General features: G+C 46.8%; 1 protein-coding gene across 2 annotated transcripts in view; it reads left to right on the top strand.

Annotated features, from left to right (window-relative positions):
• LOC126236664 (inositol-3-phosphate synthase 1-A) overlaps positions 1 to 25210 on the top strand; it is a 77348-nt gene that overhangs the window by 33078 nt on the left and 19060 nt on the right. For both annotated transcript variants that reach the window (XM_049946143.1, XM_049946144.1), the window contains exons 4-5: positions 18389 to 18659; positions 23066 to 23320. In XM_049946143.1, coding sequence (XP_049802100.1) covers positions 18389 to 18659; positions 23066 to 23320 — 526 coding nt within the window. The remainder of the gene's footprint in view (positions 1 to 18388; positions 18660 to 23065; positions 23321 to 25210) is intronic.

The raw sequence follows: 25210 nt of genomic DNA on the forward strand, positions 1-25210 counted from the left end.
AACTAGAAAATTGTGTACCTTGTGAAATCCACTCTTCTTATCAGCATGTTACATTTAGTTTTAAATGTAGTTAAATTAAACTGAAACCATCTGTCCCGAAGAGTACCTAAGTAAGAACTTTTTATGATTTATAAACTCTCCCCCCTGCGGGTTCGGGGGTTAGAATAGGCCCGCGGTATTCCTGCCTGTGGTAAGAGGCAACTAAAAGGAGTCTCAACTGTTTCGGCCTTATGTGCAGGTCCCCTCTCGGGTTTGACCTCCATCTTTCTAAATTATTCCGAAGAGCGAGCCAATTGAGGAAGGGCGCCTTACATGGTGCACTGTATCCGTCGTGCAATTAGACCTTTAGCCGGCTTTCTCGTCGTTGCAATGGTGTCCCGCTCGTTTTCGATCTCTTGGGCGATTACCACGCTGCACTCTGCAGTGTTTCTTTTATCTGCGACGACGACCTTGGACAGTTTTGCACCTAAGATCCAGCACGGTAGCCAGTCCGTTGTGGTGGGGCCGCCATGTACCCTGTTGGTTGTAGCCCCCTGACAACACAGGGATCGCTCTACTGATGCCTGCGCCGTAAACTCCCCACGTATGCCAAGGAGTAGATGCCCATCTCCCTGGGGCATCGGGACTCCCGGCAATGGCCATCCTGCCAGGTGGCCTTTGCTGTGGCTGGGTGGCGCCCGTGGGGAGGGCCCTTGGTCGGAGTAGGTGGCATCAGGGCGGATGACCCGCAATGAAGCGTGGTACATCATCTCTCGCTGGCGGCCAGCCGTCAGCAGTCTGTAAGCGTTCCAAAGCTCACTTTAAGGCTAATGTGTATGACCCCAAATCGTTCCCCTCCCTGGCCACACCATGGGAGGAACGAAAGGCTATGAATGAGAGCGACAGGTATTCGCCCCGGTATCTCGTCTGTACCAGAGCTGACGGGGAATCGTTTGTGTCTGTGAAGCCTCAGCTCTTTGTCGAACATTTAGAGGACAAGTTCGGGGAGGTGGAGGGCTTGTCCAAGATGCGGTCAGGGTCAGTCTTAATAAAAACGGCATCCTCTGCCCAGTCACGAGCCTTGCTCGCTTGTACGAAGTTGGGGGATGTTTCTGTTACTATCACCCCCCATAAAAGCTTAAATATGGTTCAGGGAATTATTTTTCACCGCGATCTTTTACAGTCCGATGACGAGCTGCGCGCCAACTTAGAGCGACGAGGTGTACATTTCGTCCGGCGTGTTCATCGGGGTCCGAGGGACAATCAGGTAGCTACCGGTGCCTTCATCTTGGCCTTCGAAGGTGATATCTTACCAGAGAAGGTCAAGGTGATGGTCTACCGGTGTGACGTCAAACCCTATATCCCTCCCCCGATGCGGTGCTTTAAGTGCTGGAAGTTCGGTCACATGTCCTCTCGCTGTACTTCTAGCCTCACATGTCAAGATTGTGGACGCCCATCTCATCCCGATACTCCATGTGCTCCGCCTCCCATCTGTGTCAACTGTGGAGAGCCTCATTCCCCTTGCTCGCCGGACTGCAGTGTCTTACAGAAAGAACGCAAAATCGTGGAATATAAGACCCTGGACAGACTGACTTACACTGAGGCTAAGCGGAAATTTGAACAGCTACATCCTGTGCGCATGATGTCATCTTATGCCTCCACTGTCACTCCTGCTCCAGCTCCTTCAGCTGCAAGATATACAGTGAGCTCTCAGAATCAGAGGACCTCACCTGCCCCCTTGACAATGGGGGCCCCTTCTCTTGCTGTTGCTCCCACACCATCTACCTCGGGAGCAGCACTCACTAAACCATCGGGGACACCAGTCCCCCCTTCTCAGCTGGAGAAGCGTAAGTCTTCTTCGGCTTCTCTCGCTTGGAAGGGATCCCTTGGGTCACTCCCTTCCCAGGTTCCTACCAGCGGCACAGCAGACACCAGCCAGTGGCTGAAGCAGCCACAGGTCGCTGGTCGACGGGCTTCGCGTTCCACTTCGGTCCCAGAGACTGACTCAAATAAGCCCTCTCACCAACGGCAACCAAAGGAACAGCGAGAGAAAACAACTTTGAAGACCCATAAGTCCAAGACCCCTGCGGTGGCACCTACTCCACCGCTACCTAAAAGCTCTGCATCTGAGGATGAGGTGGAGATCCTTGCGTCCGCTGAGGACATCGATCTCGCCGATCCCTCAGACGCAATGGATAGCACTTGCACGGGTGCTCCATCGGATGCGGCAGGTGACCCGGCGGTGTAATCTGCCTTCCCAGTCCCGTCACGCCTTTCTCCGCAATGGCCAATACCATCCTCCAGTGGAACTGCAGCGGTTTCTTCCACCATCTAGCTGAGCTCCGCCAACTTATCAGCCTTCACCCTTTCTTCTGCATTGCTCTCCAGGAAACTTGGTTTCCAGCAATGCGAACCCCCGCCCTCCGTGGCTATCGGGGTTATTATAAGAACCGAGCAGCTTATGAAAGGGTGTCTGGTGGCGTCTGCATATATGTCCTTCACACTCTGCACAGCGAGTCTGTCCCTCTCCAGGCGCCTTTAGAGGCTGTCGCTGTACGCGTGTGGACGCCACAGGCTGTTACCGTCTGCAGTCTTTACATTCCACCGGATGGTGATGTCTCGCAGCATGTCCTGGCTGCACTGGTCGCCCAATTGCCGCCACCTTTCTTGCTATTGGGCGACTTCAACGCCCATAACCCTCTGTGGGGTGGGTCAGTGGCAACAGGTCGAGGCGCCATCGTTGAGCATTTATTGTCGCAGCTCGATCTCTCGCTGTTAAATGATGGTGCCTTCACACACTTCAGTGTGGTGCATGGCACCTACTCCACCATTGACCTTTCAATCTGTAGCCATAGCCTCTTCCCGTCTGTCCAATGGAATGTGCATGACGACCTGTGTGGTAGTGACCACTTTCCGCTCTTTTTGTCACTACCACAGCGTCACTCTTCTGGGCGCCCTAGCAGATGGGCTATGAATAAGGCTGACTGGGACTTGTTCTCCTCCACTGCCACTTTTGAGCCTCTCTACTGAGGACATTGATGCGGTGGTTCAATCGGTCACCACCGGCATCGTTACTGCTGCCGAATCTGCCATTCCCCGTTCTTCTGGGTCCCCTCGGCGGAAGGCTGTGCCTTGGTGGTCGCCTGAGATCGCTGAAGCGATTAAAGATCGCCGGCGGGCGCTCCAGCGTCACAAGTGACATCCCTCCATAGACCACCTTATCGCCTTCAAACGGCTGCGTGCGCGGGCCCGCCTCCTTATCCGCCAAGTCAAGAAGGAGTGCTGGGAGCGGTATGTGTCCACCATTGGCCTCCATGTCACTCCATCGCAGGTCTGGGCCAAGATTCGACGCGTCTACGGCTATCGGCCACCTGTCAAGCGTCCCTGCGCTCTCACTGAATGGAGCAGTTTGTACTGACTCCGACGTCATTGCAAATTGCTTAGCAGAGCATTTTGCTATGAGTTCCGCTTCTGCGAATTACCCCCAGGCCTTCCGCTCCATTAAAGAGCGGATGGAACGTCGGAGCCTTTCGTTTCGCACCAACCACCTAGAATCTTACAATGCTCCATTTAGTGAGTGGGAATTTAGCAGTGCCCTAGCTGCTTGCCCTGATACCGCTCCTGGGCCAGATGGCATCCACTGTCAGATGCTGAAACACCTTTCAGTGGACTGCCAGCGGCGCCTTCTCGATCTTTACAACCGTCTTTGGGTCGAGGGGGAGTTTCTGTCGCAATGGCGGGAAGGCATTGTCATCCCCGTTTTGAAACCTGGAAAGAACCCTCTGGAGGTGGACAGCTACCGTCCCATTAGCCTCACCAACGTTCTTTGCAAGTTGCTTGAACGGATGGTGAGCCGGCGCTTGAATTGGGTACTGGAGTCTCGGGGCCTTCTGGCTCCGTCTCAGGGTGGGTTCCGTAAAGGCCGCTCTGCCACCGACAATCTGGTGAGCCTGGAGTCGGCCATCCGTACTGCCTTTGCCCGCCGTCAGCACCTGGTCGCTGTCTTTTTCGACATGCGGAAGGCGTACGATACGACATGGCGTCATCACATCCTTTCTACGCTTCATGGATGGGGTCTTCGGGGTCCTCTGCCGATTTTTATCCGCAATTTTCTGTCGTGTCGTACCTTCCGCGTGCAAGTCGCGGCCTCGTATAGTTCCTCCCACGTCCAGGAGAACGGTGTGCCACAGGGTTCTGTTTTAAGTGTCTGTCTGTTTTTAATAGCCATTAACGGGCTTGCTGCGGCCGTAGGAAATTCTGTCTCCGCTTCCCTGTATGCTGACGACTTTTGCCTTTACTACAGCTCTACTGGCATTGCAGCTGTTGAACGTCAGCTACAGGGCGCTATCCGTAAGGCGCAGTCTTGGGCTGTAGCGCATGGGTTTCAGTTTTCGGCAGCCAAGACCCGCGTTATGCATTTCTGCCGACGCCGAACAGTCCATCCTGAGCCGCGGCTTTATCTTGCCGACGAACTCCTTGCTGTGGTGGAGACCCACAGGTTTTTGGGGGTGGTTTTCGATGCCCGGTTGACTTGGCTGCCTCATATCCGGCAGCTCAAACAGGCGTGTTGGCGGCATCTCAATGCTCTGCGATGTTTGAGCCACACCCGCTGGGGCGCCGACCGCTCTACCCTCTTACGGCTCTACCAGGCGTTAATCCAGTCCCGTCTGGATTATGGGAGCCTGGCTTATGGCTCAGCATCCCCGTCTGTGTTGCAGGTGCTGGACCCAATTCTCCACAGCGGGATACGCCTTGCCACTGGTGCTTTCCGCACCAGCCCTGTGGACAGCATACTAGTGGAGGCAGGTGTCCCTCCACTGCGGTTACGACGCCAACACTTACTGGCTGCTTATGCTGCCCATGTTTTTAGCTTGCCCGAGCATCCAAATTACCGTGTGCTGTTCCCGCAGTCAGTCGTCCATCTGCCAGAACGTCGGCCCCGGTCGGGTTGTCCGATCGCCGTGCGCGTCAAGGAGCTCCTCTCCGTACTTGGATTTTTCCCTGTTCCACCTCCTTTCCGAGCCACTTTGCGTACACCCCCATGGTGTGTTCCTCGCCCTTACCTTCGGCTCGACTTGGCACAGGGCCCGAAGGACTCAGTTCCTCCAGCGGCCTTCCGCCGCCGCTTTTATTCCATCCTGGCCACGTATCAGGGCTCTGGGATTGTTTACACTGACGGTTCGATGGTTGCTGGTCGTGTCGGTTATGCGCTCACTCTAGGGGACCGTTCCGAACAAAGGTCCTTGGCGGCTGGCTGCAGCGTTTACACTGCTGAGCTGGTCGCCATCTTTCGAGCTCTAGAGTATCTCCGCTCCTGCTCAGGTGAGTCCTTCGTTATCTGTAGCGACTCCCTGAGCAGTTTACGGTCTCTTGACCAGTGTTTCCCTCGTTCCCGTCTGGTGATGGCTATCCAGGAGTCCCTGTCTACTCTTGACCGTTGCGGCCGCTCTGTGGTCTTTGTTTGGACCCCAGGCCATGTTGGGATCCCCGGGAATGAGAATGTTGACCGTCTGGCGAAAGAGGCCACGAGTACATCATCTCTTGATGTTGGCCTCCCAGAGACTGATTTGCGGGCAGTCTTCCGCCGCAAAATTTTGGCGCTATGGGACGATGAATGGCGCGAACTGACGACGCGCAATAAACTCCGTGCTGTCAAGGAGACGACGGCTGTGTGGCGGTCATCCCTGCGAGCCACTCGCAGGGACTCAGTAGTTCTTTGCCGGCTCCGCATTGGCCACTCCCGGCTGACACACAGTTATTTACTGCGCCGGGAGGACCCTCCTCTCCGTCGCTGTGGGGCGGCTTTGACGGTGGCCCACATTTTGATGGCCTGCCCCCTTTTAGCTGTGGTCAGGCAGACATTTGCGCTGCCTGATACGCTCCCTGCCCTTTTAACAGACGACTCCGCAATGGCTGACTTAGTTTTACGTTTTCTTCGGGCAGGGGGCTTTTATCATTTAATCTGAGTGTTTCTATTTTATGTTATTGTTTTGTGTTGATTCTGGCCTTTGGCCTATGCTTTTAAACTGATTTTTTAACGTGTTTCTCAGTGGTTGGCTTTTCCTTCTTTTATTTCTATGGTCGGCCAACCACCGTCACACTCTGTGTGGTTTTAGTTCGTTTTGTCTTGTCTTTGTCTCAGTTTCTCTTGTTCTGTATCGTCTGTGTTCTATTCTGTTCCTCGTTTTTATTCTCTGTGGGTGTTCTTTGTATTTGGAAAAAGAGACCGATGACCGTAGCAGTCTGGTCCCTTTGATCCCCCAAACCAACCAACCATTTATAAACTCTCATCTTAGACCATTGCAATTCTCGTACTAACATATGTCAGCCACAGTGACATATGAAATAGGTAAATGCTTCAATGGGTCAATATGATCTATTCCCACATACTTGTTATCTATCTTGAGTCACACTCCATGACCTTGCAGTACCAAATTATACACTCCTGGAAATTGAAATAAGAACACCGTGAATTCATTGTCCCAGGAAGGGGAAACTTTATTGACACATTCCTGGGGTCAGATACATCACATGATCACACTGACAGAACCACAGGCACATAGACACAGGCAACAGAGCATGCGCAATGTCGGCACTAGTACAGTGTATATCCACCTTTCGCAGCAATGCAGGCTGCTATTCTCCCATGGAGACGATCGTAGAGATGCTGGATGTAGTCCTGTGGAACGGCTTGCCATGCCATTTCCACCTGGCGCCTCAGTTGGACCAGCGTTCGTGCTGGACGTGCAGACCGCGTGAGACGACGCTTCATCCAGTCCCAAACATGCTCAATGGGGGACAGATCCGGAGATCTTGCTGGCCAGGGTAGTTGACTTACACCTTCTAGAGCACGTTGGGTGGCACGGGATACATGCGGACGTGCATTGTCCTGTTGGAACAGCAAGTTCCCTTGCCGGTCTAGGAATGGTAGAACGATGGGTTCGATGACGGTTTGGATGTACCGTGCACTATTCAGTGTCCCCTCGACGATCACCAGTGGTGAACGGCCAGTGTAGGAGATCGCTCCCCACGCCATGATGCCGGGTGTTGGCCCTGTGTGCCTCGGTCGTATGCAGTCCTGATTGTGGCGCTCACCTGCACGGCGCCAAACACGCATACGACCATCATTGGCACCAAGGCAGAAGCGACTCTCATCGCTGAAGACGACACGTCTCCATTCGTCCCTCCATTCACGCCTGTCGCGACACCACTGGAGGCGGGCTGCACGATGTTGGGGCGTGAGCGGAAGACGGCCTAACGGTGTGCGGGACCGTAGCCCAGCTTCATGGAGACGGTTGCGAATGGTCCTCGCCGATACCCCAGGAGCAACAGTGTCCCTAATTTGCTGGGAAGTGGCGGTGCGGTCCCCTACGGCACTGCGTAGGATCCTACGGTCTTGGCGTGCATCCGTGCGTCGCTGCGGTCCGGTCCCAGGTCGACGGGCACGTGCACCTTCCGCCGACCACTGGCGACAACATCGATGTACTGTGGACACCTCACGCCCCACGTGTTGAGCAATTCGGCGGTACGTCCACCTGGCCTCCCGCATGCCCACTATACGCCCTCGCTCAAAGTCCGTCAACTGCACATACGGTTCACGTCCACGCTGTCGCTGCATGCTACCAGTGTTAAAGACTGCGATGGAGCTCCGTATGCCACGGCAAACTGGCTGACACTGACGGCGGCGGTGAACAAATGCTGCGCAGCTAGCGCCATTCGACGGCCAACACCGCGGTTCCTGGTGTGTCCGCTGTGCCGTGCGTGTGATCATTGCTTGTACAGCCCTCTCGCAGTGTCCGGAGCAAGTATGGTGGGTCTGACACACCGGTGTCAATGTGTTCTTTTTTCCATTTCCAGGAGTGTATATTACCTGTGGATCGAAAAAGATTAAGATAAAAACATCTCACTTCTGTCAGCTAGGATTCTTACTAAAAATTAATTCAATGCCATTGTTGAATGGAAATGCTGTCAGCAACAAAATTGTTCTCCATAATATGTGAAACTGCTCTGCACCAGTGCGAAGCCCCCTAGATTTGACCAACCTTGGGCAATTTGGATCACTCTGAATTGCCTCTATATGGGCCATGGGAGGTGTGCAGACATTCTCCACAAGTGGGGCAAAACTTAATCACTGTTTTGTGCCTGTGGTACTGAATGACACAACTGTGGTATCAACATGTTCCACACATGCATAGAGAGATCCTTTCGAAGTTTTGCTGGTAGTGATGTGTAGTCTAATAAACTACATAAAAGACCTTGATATTAACGTATAGCTATCGTCATTTGTATTGTATTATGCTTTAGAGCTGTAATGTTGATTTTTAGTAGTTTAGCAATCTTTATAATTTATGTATAGCTATTCTTGCAATTAAGACTTTTAATGTGTGCTATAACAAAATGTGTATATTTTCTGTAAACATAACCACTCACTATTATTCTAGGTGTTTCTTAGAACCTCTTGGTAGGTTGAAATTAGATTTAGAGAGAGTTTATGTGTGTATGGTTGAAGATGGTAGTTCTTTATATTCATATGCAAAACTATGCTGCAAATGTAACGTGTTGAAGCACTTGTTAAATTTTTGTAATTCAATTTACTTACAAAGCTCAAATAATTAAAACTGAGTAAAAATTGTTTTTAGATGTATAAATTCTGCTCCCTATCAATATGATTTAGCTGTAAAACTGCATTTGTGTACATATGTTTGCGGATTAACAGATATAAAGACTAGAGAAGCAAGAGTCACTGAAGGTACAGTCCTGTGTAACATACAGTTGTGACCATCAGGTTCGCAGTTGATATATTATTTGACAAAAGGCTAAACATTAACTTGAAACAGTATATGTTAACTCATCCATTACTTACAGAGTTACAATTCCCAAAATAGAAGTTGTTGTTGTTGTTGTTGTTGTTGTTGTTGTTGTTGTATAATCTTCCTTTATTTAGTATCAAAATATAAACATGTACTTTCAGTGAGATGATTGAAAATGGGAATGGAGCAACTAGTGACACAGATCTGAATAGTTATGAGCATTATGGAATTTTATACTTAACTACTGCAGTGTGGGTTTACAAAAACTGATGTACCATGTCCACATGTTGCACTTGGCAAGTGTGTGTGCTATTCCATTCTGCTTTGTTTTAACAATTTTATTGAAACTCCACATTCACAGTTAAGTGACACATAATAGACCGTGCGACAACACAGCAACTTCTGTTTTGAGAGGTATAATTTTTGTTAGTATTGCATATATGTGATTTTAAATTTTTAGGAAAATCTTAAGTAGATCTCAGGTATTCATCAGGGTGGTGCTGTCTAAAAAGACGTTATATTTAAGCAAGCCAACTTATTTTCATCTTCAGGTGCTCCTGGTGACTGGGAGTTGCTGGGTGCTGCTTTTACATCTTCCCCACTCCTCCCACCCCCTCCAGCCAGTGCCATGTGGAGTGGACCTGATGCCATGGTGGGGGAAGCACTGTGTCAGGTGTCGATTCAGGGGCTTTATTAGCACTGTGGCTGGCACTGGATATGAATCTCTGCTGGCAAGATGACCATGCTTTTTCATCCTCCTCAGCTGCGACAGGAGCCAACCTCTGCATAGATTCCTGCTGTGTCCTGGTCATGCTCCAGCCTGCGTTCCAGGCCTTGCTTACTTGAAAATTGGTGTCCTTATCTATTAGCCTGTCATGCAGTTGGATCTCTTCAGCTTCTTTGACAATGCAATCCTAGGAGGTGTTGGATTGTTGCAACAACTTGGCAGCACCCAGCACGTGTCACCCAGTTACCCAGAATGCCTAAAGATGGTAAAAAGTTGGCTTGCCGAAATATCACACCTTTTAGATGCCCCCCAGGGGATCCACAACTCTTTTGTGGATACGTGCGTAGCGAGCACGGGACCCCGAGCTGATGTGGCCTTCCTTCCTTTCCGGGCTGCATACCTTCCCTTTCCGCATCCTTCCCCATCCCCCATCTTCGCCCCCCCCCCCCTCACCTCTGGCTCTTTCTTTCCCTTTCTCCCCCTCTGGGGTTATGGTTTGTGCCTACGTCCGGAGACGGACGCTTGTAAATATACCACATTCTTCGCCTTCCTTGCTTGTAAGTCTTCATCCTTCCTTTGTCCTTCTCTTTTCCTTACCCCTTCTCTCTACCCTTTTCTCCGCTGCGGCGTTTGAGACCTCTCTTCTATCCTTTCCCTTTCTCTTTCTTCCTCCCTGTGCGTTTCTGAAGGCCAACCCACACACTTCCATGCGTAGCCCGGTGACGGGGTAACGCGTAATTCCCCGCCCCGGGTAGACAGGTAGGACACGTATGTACCCCCTGGTAACGGCCAGGCCCAGGGAGGGGTGATTACCCGAGCTGATACCTTCCGAAAGTGCCGATTGGTCCCTCCGTCCGTTTGTCGGGAGGTGTGACCTGAGGTGTGAACAATCACCTAAGGCGGGAGTGCCCTCAGAGAGGGCCCCCACAAAGGAGGAGCGCGCCATCGGAGACGCCGGTAATCATGGGGGATTCTTCCGCAATGGTTTCCTCACCTTCCACTATGTCTGCTCACAAACGTAAGTTCACTGAGTCTCAGCCACAGTCAGTTCTTCCATCGTTGCCACAGTTCCTTGTTGTTTCTCGGTCTGACGAAGGTCACGACTTCTCCACGGTCAACCCTTTCATTATTCAGAAAGGTGTCAACGCAATTGCAGGTCCTGTCAAGTCTTGTTCCAGATTACGGAATGGCACCCTGTTGTTAGAAACAGTCAGTGCCCTCCAGGCCCAAAAATTGCTGCGTACCTCACTACTACACACTTTCCCTGTCCGGGTGGAACCGCACCGTACCTTAAATTCCTCGCGTGGAGTCGTTTATACACGCTCCCTCGATGGACTGTCTGACGAAGAAATTCAGCACTACCTGTCTGACCAGGTCGTAACGGCTGTTCATAGAGTTATGAAAAGGGTTGACACGAACATCATTCCAACCCGCACTGTCTTCTTGACATTTGACAAAGTGCAACTCCCATCGAAAATCAAAGCAGGCTATGAGATAATTTCCGTTCGCCCTTACGTCCCAAACCCTACGCGATGCTATCGGTGTCAGCGGTTCAATCACACCAGCCAGTCCTGTTCCAATCCGGCCAAATGTTTATGTGTGGCAAGGATGCCCATGAGGGTGCTTGTCCACCTCCATCCCCTCGCTGCATCAACTGTATGGGTGACCACGCTGCTTCCTCTCGAGATTGTCCCGTTTTTAAGGACGAAAAGCTCATCCAGGAAATTAGAGTAAAGGAAAAGGTGTCGACCTTTGCTGCTCGAAAATTATTCGCCAGTCGACAGCCCACCGTGCCTCAGAAAGGAAAATACAGCACTGTCCTTGCTTCTCATCGGCCAACAAAGGAGGCGGCCACGCAGACTTGCGACCTCACCTTTAGTGCCACGGTCGTCAGATCGGCCAGCGCAAAGATCGCACGTTCAACCTCACCACTTTCGCCTGCCCACTCTCTGGCTCACCCTTCGTCGAGTTCTGCTAAATCTCGAGCCCAAAAGTCAGACACCAAGACTTCGAAATAAGAGCACACTCGTGAAGAGTTTTTACGTACGGCAACTTCCCAACCATCGGTTCCTCCTTCCTCTAAACATCATACTTCCAAGAAGGCTACAAAGAAACCCAGTTCCTCTCCTTCTCCGCCAAGGCGTGTCCCATCTTCAGCACCACCTGGCGGAAATCGCCCTCGGCCGTCTTCTGTGTCGCCGAGGCGCACTGCTGGCGGCCGATCAACCGGCCGCTCGCTGGTGGCAGGAGCTGCTCCTGACCAACCTATGGATCAGGATCTTCTGCTTTCGGCTGAATGCCATTCCATGCTGTCGGTCGCAAGCTCAGAGCAGTTGTTGAGTTTACAGCGACCTTGGGTCACATTCCTCCATTTTTTGTTCACCCTATGTCCATTATCCACTGGAATATCCGCGGTATTCGAGCCAATCGGGATGAATTGTCGATCCTCTTACAATCCTACTCGCCGGTCATCTTCTGTCTTCAGGAAACAAAGCTGCGTCCCCATGACCACTTTGTTCTCCCTCATTTTCAGTCCGTCCGATATGATCTCCCCTCTGTTGAAGGCACTCCAGCACATGGAGGACTCATGATTCTTCTCCATGTAACTCTCCATTATCACCCAATCCATTTAAACACTTCCTTCCAAGCTGAGCCGTCCGTCTTTCCCTTTCCGGATACACGTTCTCTCTTTATACTGTATACATTCCGTCGTCCACACCAATGGCACGAGCTGATCTCCTTCATCTTCTTGGTCAGCTTCCACCCCCATATTTGCTGGTTGGGGACTTCAATGCCCACCACCCACTTTGGGGATCTCCACATCCTTGTCCACGTGGCTCACTATTGCTAGACGCCTTCCATCAAGCAGATCTAGTTTGCCTCAACACTGGGGTCCCTACATTTTTGTCTGCCTCCACGACAAATTTATCTCATTTGGACCTTGCGGTCGGTACTGTTCCGCTAGCTCGGCGCTTCGAATGGTTCGCCCTTGATGATACACACTTGAGTGACCACTTTCCATGTGTCCTTAGACTGCAGCCTCAACTGCCCTACATGCGCCCGCGACGCTGGAAGTTTGCCCAAGCCGATTGGACACTTTTTTCGTCTCTAGCGACATTCGATGACCGTCACTATCCCAGCGTCGACGATGAGGTCACACATATTACCGACGTTATTCTTACAGCTGCGGAACATTCAATACCACGCACCTCCGAATTGCCCCAGCGCCCTCCAGTTCCATGGTGGAACGAGGCATGCCGTGATGCACTACGTGAGCGACAACGTGCTCTCCGCGTTTTCCGCCACCATCCTACTTTGGCCAACTGTATCCGCTATAAGCAGCTCCGAGCGCGATGCCGTCGTGTCATCCGCGATAGCAAGAAGGCAAGCTGGAAATTCTTTATTAGCTCATTTCACACCTTCACTCCCTCCTCGGAAGTTTGGAGTCGGCTTCGACGGTTCTCAGGCGCGCCTAGTTTCTCCCCGGTCTCTGGGCTCACTGTCGCGCATGACACATTAGTGGACCCCGTCGCAATTTCTAACTCGTTGGGTCAGCACTTTGCTGAGATTTCGAGCTCTTCAAATTACCCGCCAGCGTTTCTCCCGAAGAAACGTGCAGCTGAAGTGCGACCTCTTGCTTTCTCCTCTCAAAATCGCGAAAGCTACAATACTGTTTTCTCCATGCGGGAACTCCAACATGCACTCTCTTCTTCTCGCTCCTCCGCCCCAGGACCGGATGGTATCCACGTCCAAATGTTGCTACATTTATCAACCCATAGTCTGCGTTACCTCCTTCGCCTTTATAATTGAATTTGGACTGACAGTACTTTTCCCAGACGATGGCGGGAAGCTATCGTCGTTCCTGTTCCGAAACCTGGAAAGGACAAACATCTCCCCTCTAGCTATCGCCCCATTTCTCTCACGAGTAGTGTCTGTAAGGTTTTGGAGCGTATGGTGAATTACCGTTTAGCTTGGTGGCTGGAGTCCCGCAGTCTTTTAACACCTGCCCAATGCGGATTCCGAAAGCATCGTTCTGCAGTTGACCATCTTGTTGCTCTCTCCACTTCTATCATGAACAATTTTCTCCGGAAACGCCAAACAGTAGCAATATTTTTTGATCTGGAGAGAGCATACGATACCTGTTGGAGGACAGGCATCCTCCGCACACTGTTCTCTTGGGGCTTTCGAGGTCGGCTGCCCCTTTTTCTTCGCGAATTTATGGCAGAGCGCACATTTAGGGTGCGGGTGAACACTACTCTCTCCCGTACTTTCTCCCAAGAAAACGGGGTACCCCAGGGCTCCGTGCTGAGTGTTGTACTGTTTGCCATTGCCATCAATCCAATTACGGATTGTCTCCTTCCTGATGTCTCGGGCTCCCTCTTTGTGGACGATTTTGCGATCTACTACAGCTCTCAATGGACCAGCCTTCTTGAACGTCGTCTTCAAGGATGTCTCGATCGCCTCCACTCTTGGAGCATCGACACCGGCTTCCGTTTTTCTCCCAGTAAGACCGTTTGTGTTAATTTTTGGCGACGTAAGGAGTTTCTTCCGCCCTCCTTACATCTAGGTCCTGTCAACCTTCCGTTTTCCAACGTCGCTAAATTCTTGGGTCTTATGTTTGACAGAAAACTGTGCTGGTCCTCCCACATTTCCTATCTTTCGGCTCGCTGTCTGCGATCCCTCAACACCCTCCATGTCCTGAATGGCACCTCCTGGGGAGCGGACCGAGTGGTCCTTCTCCGCCTCTATCGCGCCTTAGTGCGCTCGAAATTGGACTATGGAAGCATAGTTTACTCCTCTGCTGGTCCGTCTATTCTTCGGCGTCTCGACTCTATTCACCACCGTGGATTACGTTTAGTGTCTGGAGCTTTTTACACCAGCCCTGTGGAAAGCCTTTATGCTGAGACTGCTGAACCTCCGCTGTCCAATCGGCGAGCAGTTCTTCTGAGTCGTTATGCTAGCCATCTGTCTTCCATGCCTGCTAATCCAGCCCATGACCTTTTTTTCGACGCCTCCTTTGATGTAGGGTACGCAGGCCGCCCCTCCTCCCTACTACCACCGGGAGTCCGCTTCCGTCAACTACTCCATTCTCTTTCCTTCCGCTTTCCTAAAACCTTCTTGACAACTTGGGGTACAGCACCGCCTTGGCTCCGTCCCCGGATCTGCCTGCTCCGTGACGTTTGTCGATTTCCCAAGGATGGTACCCCTTCACTTGTTTATTGTCGGGCATTTGCTGCTCTATGTGCACAAATGACGGACGCCACATTTATTTACACCGACGGCTCGAAAACATCGTTAGGTGTAGGGAGTGCCTATATTGTTGGCGACACCCCAAATCACTTTCGGCTTCCCGACCAGTGTTCGGTTTATACTGCGGAGCTTTACGCTGTTCTCCAGGCTGTCCACTACATCCGCCGCCATCAGCGGATACAGTACGTTATCTGCTCAGATTCTCTCAGCTCTCTCCTCAGTCTCCATGCTCTTTATCCTGTGCACCCTCTGGTCCACCGGATTCAGGACTGTCTGCGCTTGCTCCACCTGGGGGGCGTCTCGGTGGCGTTCCTCTGGCTCCCGGGACACGTTGGTATCTGTGGAAATGAGGCGGCCGATATTGCAGCCAAGGCTGCAGTCTCACTTCCTCGGCCAGCTATTCAATCGCTTCCCTTAGCCGATCTACGGAGCGTTCTATGTCGTCGTGTTGTTCATTTATGGGACACGCATTGGTCGACACTTACCCATAATAAATTGTGGGACGTGAAAGCTCTTCCTTGTGCTTGGACCTCTTCCTCCCGAACGCGTCGTCGGGAGGAGGTAATTTTAACTAGACTCCGGATAGGGCACTGTCTTTTTAGCCATCGACATCTTTTAAGCGGCGATCCTCCCCCACTATGTCCCCACTGCTCTCAGCTGTGGACGGTAAGACACCTTTTAATTGAGTGCCCCTATTTTAATCCATTACGCTTCCGTCTACAGCTATCGCCTGATATATCGTCGATTTTAGCAGATGACACGCGCTCCGCCGACCGCGTTCTCAAGTTTATTAGTGCCAGTGAAATGACGTCAGTCATTTGAAGCTTTTTTTGGGGACAACCAACCCCTTTCTGTAGTGGATTTTTAAGCCTTCCTTCTGCTTTTAGTTTCTCCAATTTTATGACTTTCGTTCTCATTGTTGTTGGTTTTAAATTTCGGTTTTTTATTGTTTCCTAAGTCACGGACCGGGCGATAATGACCATAGAAGTTTTGCGCCCCAAAACTTAAAAAACCTTTTAGATGATGGCATCTGGCTGAATACCCTAGAACTATTAAAGATTTTGCTACACAAGAGAACTTGAAATTGCAGCTCATGTACTTCTATGGGGAGGTGATGCACAGCAAAATTAAGAAGCTTGACTAGCTTCAGAACAGGAAGGAGCACCTTTTGGCCTCGCTTAGGTTTCTGCTGAGGTGCCGAGAGAACCGAATCGTACCACCTTATGTGAAGGTCCTTCATCACATCAGAACTCCAGCCACGAACTGGATCATGAGAAGAGCCAGCCTGTCCCTAGTCAGGGAGAGGCTCCAGTACACCCGATGCAAACTCAGCGACACCTCAAGAGAACACTTCTCGTTCCACCTGCAGTTGATGTTGATGCTCTCCCCTGGCTCATGGGGGTGAATAGATGCAGATAGCTGATCTCAAGCCAAGGCATGGCAATCAGCCACCTGCAGACAAACTGCTAAGTATGAACACCGTACGGCTAAACCACTGCAAGAAGAACCTCAGAGAACTGTCATTAACCATACAGAGAAAATAATTGACAATATTACCTTTTCTGTATTAGGAAAGGGGCTAAATTTCGCACCAGCATCAATGGCCATACCAACAGCAGAATTTGTCAGTGTTATGGAACAGGTTGCTCTTGCACTTACATGGGATGTGCAAAGGAAATGAAATATGAAACATGCTGTACACTTACCAGGGCAGCTCTGCCAAAGCTGAATTGTCTCTTAGGAAGAGAGAAAAGCACTTAAACAAGTGGCTATGAGATTATTCTGAGACAGTCATCCAGCCAGCAGACAAAGGTGATTCTACCACATCACGTACACAAACAAAAATTGGATGACCTATTAGAGGACAACACATGCAGGAAAGTTGAGGACAATCCTATCAACTGAATGAAGAGGAAGACCATCAAACTCCTCCAACATACATTCCCACTCAAAAAGACAGTGAAGACACATCAGTCATGAGCAGCTGTGTCACATACACTTTACGAACTACCTAAACTACACAAGCAAGAAATGCCTCTTTGTCCAAGTTAGCATTATTGGCACACCAACATACGAATTAGCGAAACATCTGACAGCGATGCTCAGCCGTCTTGTGGGCAAATGACAGTATCATATACAAAGTTTGGTGCATTTCATTCAGCAGCTCCAGAATTGTTTGACTTGTTCAAGAAGACCTCATGGGAAGCTTTGACGTAGTAGCATCTCTTTTCCACAAGGATCCCACTAAGAGATGCCCTAAACCTTATAGGAAAAAGTTTGTGCCAGTACTAACCAAGTGGTTTGAATTCGTGCTTATATCAACCTACCTTCTGTTCGATGCAAATTATTACGAACAAACAAATGGAGCAGGGATGGGCTGTCCACGATCACCAATGATGGCCAATATGTTTATGGAGGCATTTGAAGAAGAAACTGGAATTGACCATCTACAAGCCCTCATGCTTTTTTCAGTATGTAGATGATACATTTGTAATCTGGCCACAAGGACGATGCACCTATGAGACTCAACAACACCTGAATTTGCTGCACCAGAACATCAAATTCATGATGGAGTTAGTGGGAAACCACCAACTTCTATTTGTGGATGTGGTCATCAAATGAAGACCAGATGGCACACTAGAACACAGTGTCTGCTGCAAACAGACACACAATGATTTATAGGTGCATGCTTACAGCTGTAATGTCCCTTCACAATGACAGAGTCCTAAGCACACTAGCGCAAAGAGCACGCTAGATCTCGGGCCATAACAGTCTAGCAGATACATTGTAGCACTTACAGGCCATGTTCCGTACACATGCTTGCAGTAGTCACCAGATACAATGTGGTTGAAAACCAAAGAAGCCAGACCACATCCTCTCATGATAAAGCAGTTGCAACGGCAAGTATCTTATAATTCGGGAAGACATCATATTCAAATTGGCATACTTCTTGTTAGTGGATAAATGACCAGTTCTTCATTACTGTATTGTCACTGTAAGAATGCTGCAGAAAAACATTATAAGGTATTTTGAAACTGTAATGTGGAAGGAATTGCCATTCAGTTAATTTATAAGACAAGACAATCATTATTCTCTCCCCCTTCCCCCTCCCACCTCTTCTTTCACCAATAGAAGAAATCTCTTTCACATAAATGAACACATGAGAAACTGAAACACAGTAAATGAGTCTGGGTAAGCCTTATAATTTTACCGGTTTCTTTCCCATATAATAGTATCCCCATGAGAAGTATTGTAAGAAGAAACAAACTGGTTGCAGTGAAGAAGACAGTGCTTGTGATGAATATTTCAATATCTTATTGAGTGAAACAATTTAAAACATTTTGCTGAATCATAACATCTGGTGTACTGATTTGTGTATGTGGAGATAATGAGAAATATCTACACCAGATTGTCGCTTAAACAGTTCTGTCATTCTGTCCATCCCGTAGACACTAGCTAGTAGAACACTACAGAGAAAGACAGTAGCAAAACGTGCAGTAAATTGTTTTATAATTGTATTCATTAATTAAATCTTTGATTAAAAACATGTATGTCACCCATGTGAAATGCAGATGTCTCATGATACAAACGTTTAAAGAATAAGTACTAAAATTTGTTGCAGGTATGGTTCAATAACACAGGCCTCTACAGTCCGTTTAGGAGTTGGCGATGGTGGTGAAGATGTTTATGTTCCCATGAGTGACATGCTGCCAATGGTGAATCCCAATGATGTGGTAGTTGATGGCTGGGATATATCTTCACTAAATTTGGCTGATGCAATGGCAAGGGCCTGTGTTCTGAATTGGAACTTACAGCAGCAACTCTATCCACATATGAAAAACATGAAGCCACGACCTGCTATTTTCTTTGGTGATTTTGTTGCAGATAATCAGGTACGCAATTAAAGAGATGTTGTGACTTTTTCCTTTTTACCCAGTAGTTTCTTTTATTCTTGTAATGCTGTCATTACTTTAGTGTAGAGTCGGGTGGTATTTGTTTATAATATTTCGTTTCTGTTTAGTGTTAATAAAATAGCTCTAGATTAAGATCTCCATGTAGCCATATGGACTAGGCACATGATTACACTGGTCAAAACACAGAACTGCTTATGCAGAAACAAATCTTAGTAGCATATATAAAAAACTATAAGAGTAGCACATATTGACATAATGAGAGTTGTTTACCAATTAGAGGACAGACTGTGGTTTGGATGAGGACATTGTGTTATATTTTCTGTGACAACAGTGAGTATATTTAAAATAACAGTTTGTTAGTTTTGCAGTGTTACATTTATTAATTGACAGATATTAATTTGAGCATTTGTAACCCTCATAAAAACCATCCCCACTGGCAAAGAAGTTCAATAATGCAGTTGTATATACCCCATGCTTCTTTCCAAGCTCGGTCATCTTCGCTGGTCTAGGAATTAATTTTAAACTGTTGTCGCAGGTTTTTATCTCCCTTCCTTTCAGGACAGTATTTTAGGTTGAGTTGCCAGTTCTCTGACTGACATACCCAGGAGAATGATGTCCCTGAGGGAGAGTGTTAAGTGCACTCTTTTTGTGGATGATTTTTCAATCATCTGTTTGTCTTTCACTCTCAATCTCAAGGCAGCTGCAAAAAGACAGGCTTCAGTGTTTCGACACAGAGAGAGAGAGAGAGAGAGAGAGAGAGAGAGAGAGAGAGAGAGAGAGAGAGAGGCGTGTGCGTATAGGTAATGTTTGTAATAGATGCAAACTGGTGCTGGGGGACATCACTCTTAGTTTTGAGGAAACAGTTAAGTTCTTGGACATCATCTTTGATGAGAAACTTGCTGGGTTGATATATGTGAAGCATCTCCAAGCAAGAGCGTTAAATGCTGTAAACATATTAAAGTGTCAAATGCTGGGAGCTTATAGATACCCCAGTAGTTTACAGAGCCTTTGATAGGTCACATCTTGTACTATGGCTATATTGTTTATGGTTCTGAACAAGCTTCCCATTTAAAAATCTTAGAATCAGCTCAGTATAAGGACATGAGATTGGCAGTGGAGCATGGGACAAGCTCGGTAAACCCAGCCTCTGTAGGGACAAGGGAACTACCTCTAACCAACTGGCAGAAGTTCTCTTTGGTGCAACATGCATATAATTTCTGGTTAATCCCCCAGTTGACCTTTAATCTTCTTGTCCAACAGTCAGTAGAACAAATGTATTTAAATCACCAAAGAGCAGTATGATAATTCTAAATTAGAATGAAGGACCTGAATGTTTTAACACAGGACTGGAACGAATATGCTCCCCCAATTGCATTGCTCTCACTACTAACAATGGGTTGAGGTCGAAAACCTCAACCCATTGTTAGTAGTGAGAGCAATGCAATTTTTAAATCTTACAAAGTACAAGGGATCTTGTACACCAGATTTTACTTTTAAGCAAGCCTTTTATGTATGTTTAGAGGTGCAGTGAAATTAATTTACACTGTTAGGTCTAAGTGAGAAATACTATAGGTTACTTAGTTGTTTTCTATTATTGTGTCTTTAAGAGTAAACTTCTGGACGAATTTTTAGTCTTTGTTGCAGAGCTCTATCAATCCTAAAGGCACTGGAGCTGTATAGTGAAATTGATGGAATAACTTTCTTGTCTGCCCTGATGCTGTGCAGACCATTCAGCAAATGTACCCAGGAAAGTAGCACAGAACATATGACACACATTTTTCATACTGTAACATAAAGGGATGCATGCAAGATAAGTAATGTACTGCCTCAAGCTGTTCCCTTGACTGATATTACCTCATTATTGAGGATCGGAGTTACATGTCAGTGGGAGAATATGTGGCTGGATGTACAAAGTAATAAATTAAGGCTGATGAAGCTTACAGTTTTGCCTTGGTGAACATCATTCCAGTAACACAGATGGAAAGAAGTAGCACTGAAGAGGGTCCTGTTCTCTGCTGCACAGGCCACTCCTCTGGCAGGATGGCCCACCAATGTGCTGTTTTTGTGCCATACTACTCTAGGTGCACAACATCTTACTTGAATGCATTTTATGTTCACAATAGGGCAACAGTTTTTATTGGTAATGCTATAGCCCATGGTTTTAAAACAATGAGATGATTGTGGAAATGGCTTTAATATTTTGTGTGTTGTCATGACTGCTGCCTAAATTATTGGGTAGGTATTTTGCTGTATCACAAGTATCTGGTTCATCCTGTTTTAGTCAGTGATCAAGCCAGCCACGATTATCTGAATCAGTCTTACAGTTTTAAATGTATGTCCATTTCTCCTTTAGTAAATACTGTTAAATTGAGAACTGCTATCATTTATTTATTTTTTAAGCACTTCCAACATCTGTGTATAGGACTGTTACCCAGCATATATTTGTTCTCGCAGTGATTGACTTCTTTCCTGTTTTTATTAGTATCAACCATTCACATGTACCAGGCAGTAACATTTAGCACTTTCTTCAGCTAATTCTCATTTTATTTAATATTTTATGTCATGACTGTATTATAACTTTAAGAATGGGAAAGGCACAAATTTGCATATGGAAGTGTACACTTCCATGCGTGATTTTTTATTACACATTTTAGTTTGTTGGTATGTCGTTATTGCCAGGCAGTCTTTAAAGTGTCTAACGTGTGTCCATGGGCCATTGTCCCAGGAAGATTGCTTGCAAGGAAAAACTTTATTTTCCATAAGCATTTAATTGATATTCTGTAGAGGTTCTGATAATCTTGCCATTCATTGATCTGCAATCATCATCATCATCATGTGCATGGCACAGGATACTTTCCATCATAACACATATTAGAGCTTCTTCCCATTCCATTTATACTGAGTTGACAAAAGTCATGGGATACCTCCTAATATTGTGTCGGACCTCCTTTTGCCAGGTGCAGTTCACAACTCGACTTTACATGGATTCAAGTCATTGGAAGTCCCTGCAAAAACATTGAGCCATGCTGCTTGTGTAGCTGTTCATAATTGCAAAAGTGTTGCCAGTGCAAGATTTTGTTTGCAAACTGACCTCTCGATTATGTTCCATAAATGTTTGATCTGATTCATGTCAAGTGGTTTGAGTGGCCAAATGATTTGCTCGAATTGTCCAGAATGGTCTACAAACCAGTGGTGAACAATTGTGGCCCAGTGATATGGTGCATTGTCATCTGTAAAAATTCCAGTGTTGTTTGAGAAAATGAAGTCCATGAATAACTGCAAATGGTCTTAAAGTAGCCGAACATAATCATTTCCAGTCAGTGACCCAGTACATTCCATGCAAACACAGCCTGCACCATTATGGAGCCATCACCAGCTTGCACAGTGCCTTGTGGATGACTCAAGTTCACGGCTGCATGAGGTCTGCACCACACTCGATTCGTACCATCAGCTCTTGCCAACTGAAATTGGGACTCGTCTGACCAGGCCACAGTTTTCCAGTCCTCTTGCATCCAGTCGATGTGGTCACCAGTGCAGGAGAGGCATTGCAGGCGACCTTGTACTGTAAGCAAAGGCACTTACATTGCTTTTCTGTTGTTATAGCCCATTAATACCAAATTTCACTGCACTGTCCTAACAGATAACTTCGTCACATGTCCCTCATTGATTTCTGTAGTTATTTCACACAGTGTTGCTTGTCTGTTAGCACTGACAAGTCAATACAAATTCCACTGCTCGTGGTCATTAAGTGAAGACCATGAGCCATTGTGTTGTCTGTGGTGAGAGGAAATAAGTGAAATTTGGTATTCTCAGCACACTGTTAACATTGTGAATCTCACAATATTGAAGTCCCTAACCATTTCCAAAGTTAGAATGTCCCATGTGTCTAGCTCCAACTACCATTCCAAGTTCAAAGCCTGTTAATTCCCATTGTGCAACCATAATCTAGTTGGAAACCGTCACATGAATCACCTGAGTACGGATGACAGCTCTGCGAATGCGGTGCCCTTTCATACCTTGTATGCACGATACTATTTGTGTATCGCTATCCCATTATTTCTCTCACCTCAGTCTGCATATGGAACATGATAAGAATTACTGCTTACATGCTTCTATGCACTCTGTAACTGGTCTAATCTTGTCCTTTGCTGCCACTATAGGAGCGAAACATAGGGGATTGGAGTGCATTCATAGATTCCTCACTTAACATAGGTTCTTGAAACTTTTTAAGTGGGTTTTGATACATGTGTGCCTTCTGTAAGCAAGAACCAATTCCTCATGGATATTTGTGAGTGTAGACTAAGAGTTTGTGGATGGATGGATTTATTTCTTTGTGTAGCATTTATTGAAGAGACAATTTTTTCAGTCATTGTGCTGATTTTCAGGCTGGACGTGCAGATAACGTACTCAATGGGACTAAATGGGAGCAGGTTGAACAGATACGAAAAGATATTCGTGAATTTAAGGAGATGAAGAAACTGGATAAAGTTATAGTTCTGTGGACTGCAAACACTGAAAGATTCTGTGATGTTCTGCCGGGTATTAATGACACAAGTGAAAATTTGATTTCATCCATACAAAGTAATGCTAGTGAAATATCTCCATCAACACTGTACGCTGTTGCTTCTATATTAGAGGGTGTAAGTAGTAATACATATTACCTTAAAAACAAAGGCAGGTAATGGCAATAAACTATTTAAGTAAGGTTGTGCAATTAATGTCTTGGTTGTAGAAATCAATGTTATTTATATCCAAGCTGTAGGAGAAACAAGACTAATATTAATCATCAGTATAGTTAAACATAAAGAAATTGAAGATGACTGGAGTATTTCCTCCTGCTCCAATATTTTTTAAAATTAGTACTGAGAGAGAGAGAGAGAGAGAGAGAGAGAGAGAGAGAGAGAGAGTGTAATTGAGAACTTCTACCAGTCGTATCTATGATAAACACACATGGCGTTACGTACAGTATTGGAAATAAAGGTTTAATCTTCGAAAAATGCTGATAAAATGGAAGCATATGTTCATTGTTTTAGGATAGATCTGCTGCAAGTTAAATTGGAAATGCATGTCGTTAAGTCTGTTTGATTTGTTTTCAATTATAAATCACTGTGTGGGATAATAAAATAACTACTTAGAAGTACATTTCAAACTTGTGTAAGTTGTTTATTAATTTATTAATGTTTGGTACTGAAAATATGGCATGTAGTTCACAGCCTGATGCAGTCTTTTTCATTTGATGGCATTTTTGTTGCTTGTGCATCAGTTCCACTGCTTTGTGATTTATACAGCTTCTCAGTTGGTCTTTAAGAATCAGAATGAACCCCTTTCTATATTTTTCCACTAAAGAAAAATGTGAGACGGCCACAGGACTCAAACCTGGAACCTCCCCATGATAGGCGCTGATGTTAACCACTAGATTAATCACAGAAGGGGTCACTTCAATGGTTGAGAGAATAAAATGTATAATGCTAGGAATTCAGTTTAAGGAACATCTTTTATTGTTAATATCAGACTAAAATATTTACAGCTTGTAATTTACCTGTGCCTGCCACTTCAGCACTCATAGTTCTGCTGAAAGAAGTATATTTAAAATATGCATCTATTTTTTAGTTAGCATTTTTTTTTTTTTTTTTTTTTTTTTTTTATTTATCACTTAGTAACTGCAGTACTATCTATTTTAATACATGAGTTACTCCAGGTGGGCAAAATACAGAAATACCAAGAACACAACACATTACTATGCCTAATACAGAGTAGGAATCCCGTTGGCATTCAAGACACCTTCCAGTCATCTCGGAGTGGTAAATACACGTCCTGTATGGTTTTCAAGGGAGTCTTTGTCTTCCTGCAAAATTGTGACAAGTTCATATACCTGTAATGATGATGAAGGTGGATAGTAGTCGCATACCCTTCTCTCCAAAGTAGACCACAAAGAGTCAGTAATATTCTGACCTTGTGACTGTGGTGGCCAAGAAAGAATGCTTTCCTATTATTGGCATTTGTATAACTGATGACAAGGTGGGGTTTTTTTTTTGCAGCTCATCCTGCAATTTCCTGCGTATGGAGCTCCCTTTATGTTGTTTTGGTGCTTACAGAATTCGTGAGTGCGATACTCAGTTTTACAGTGAATTTTGTAGCTGTTGTCTCCTTAGTCTCCTTATTTTTCATCACAATCCTCTTCAATGATTTGTCTGCGTTATGACTTAACAGATGATAATTTCCCACTTTCCCTGTATGTGGTATAGATCTTTTGTTCAGTGCTTCTTGGAACACCCAACACTCCAACTGCGGAAAAAAAAGCTCACCATACAAGCACCAAAAATTTGCCCACTTTCGACTGCACTGAGCTCTGACATAATGCAGTCACAACTACATAGAACACTATTGTGACCACGACTGAAACTTTCAATGTATTGAAGACATTGCACAGGTGCTATTGGTGGTCGAATACAACAGCATAACATAACCTGCAAGCTTGGCTAGCACCTGCGTTTATGTTCAAGCATGCTTTTCTTGCATAGTTTCCATAT

The sequence above is a fragment of the Schistocerca nitens genome, chromosome 2 (assembly GCF_023898315.1).
Source record: "Schistocerca nitens isolate TAMUIC-IGC-003100 chromosome 2, iqSchNite1.1, whole genome shotgun sequence".
NCBI classification, from domain to species: Eukaryota; Metazoa; Arthropoda; class Insecta; order Orthoptera; family Acrididae; genus Schistocerca; species Schistocerca nitens.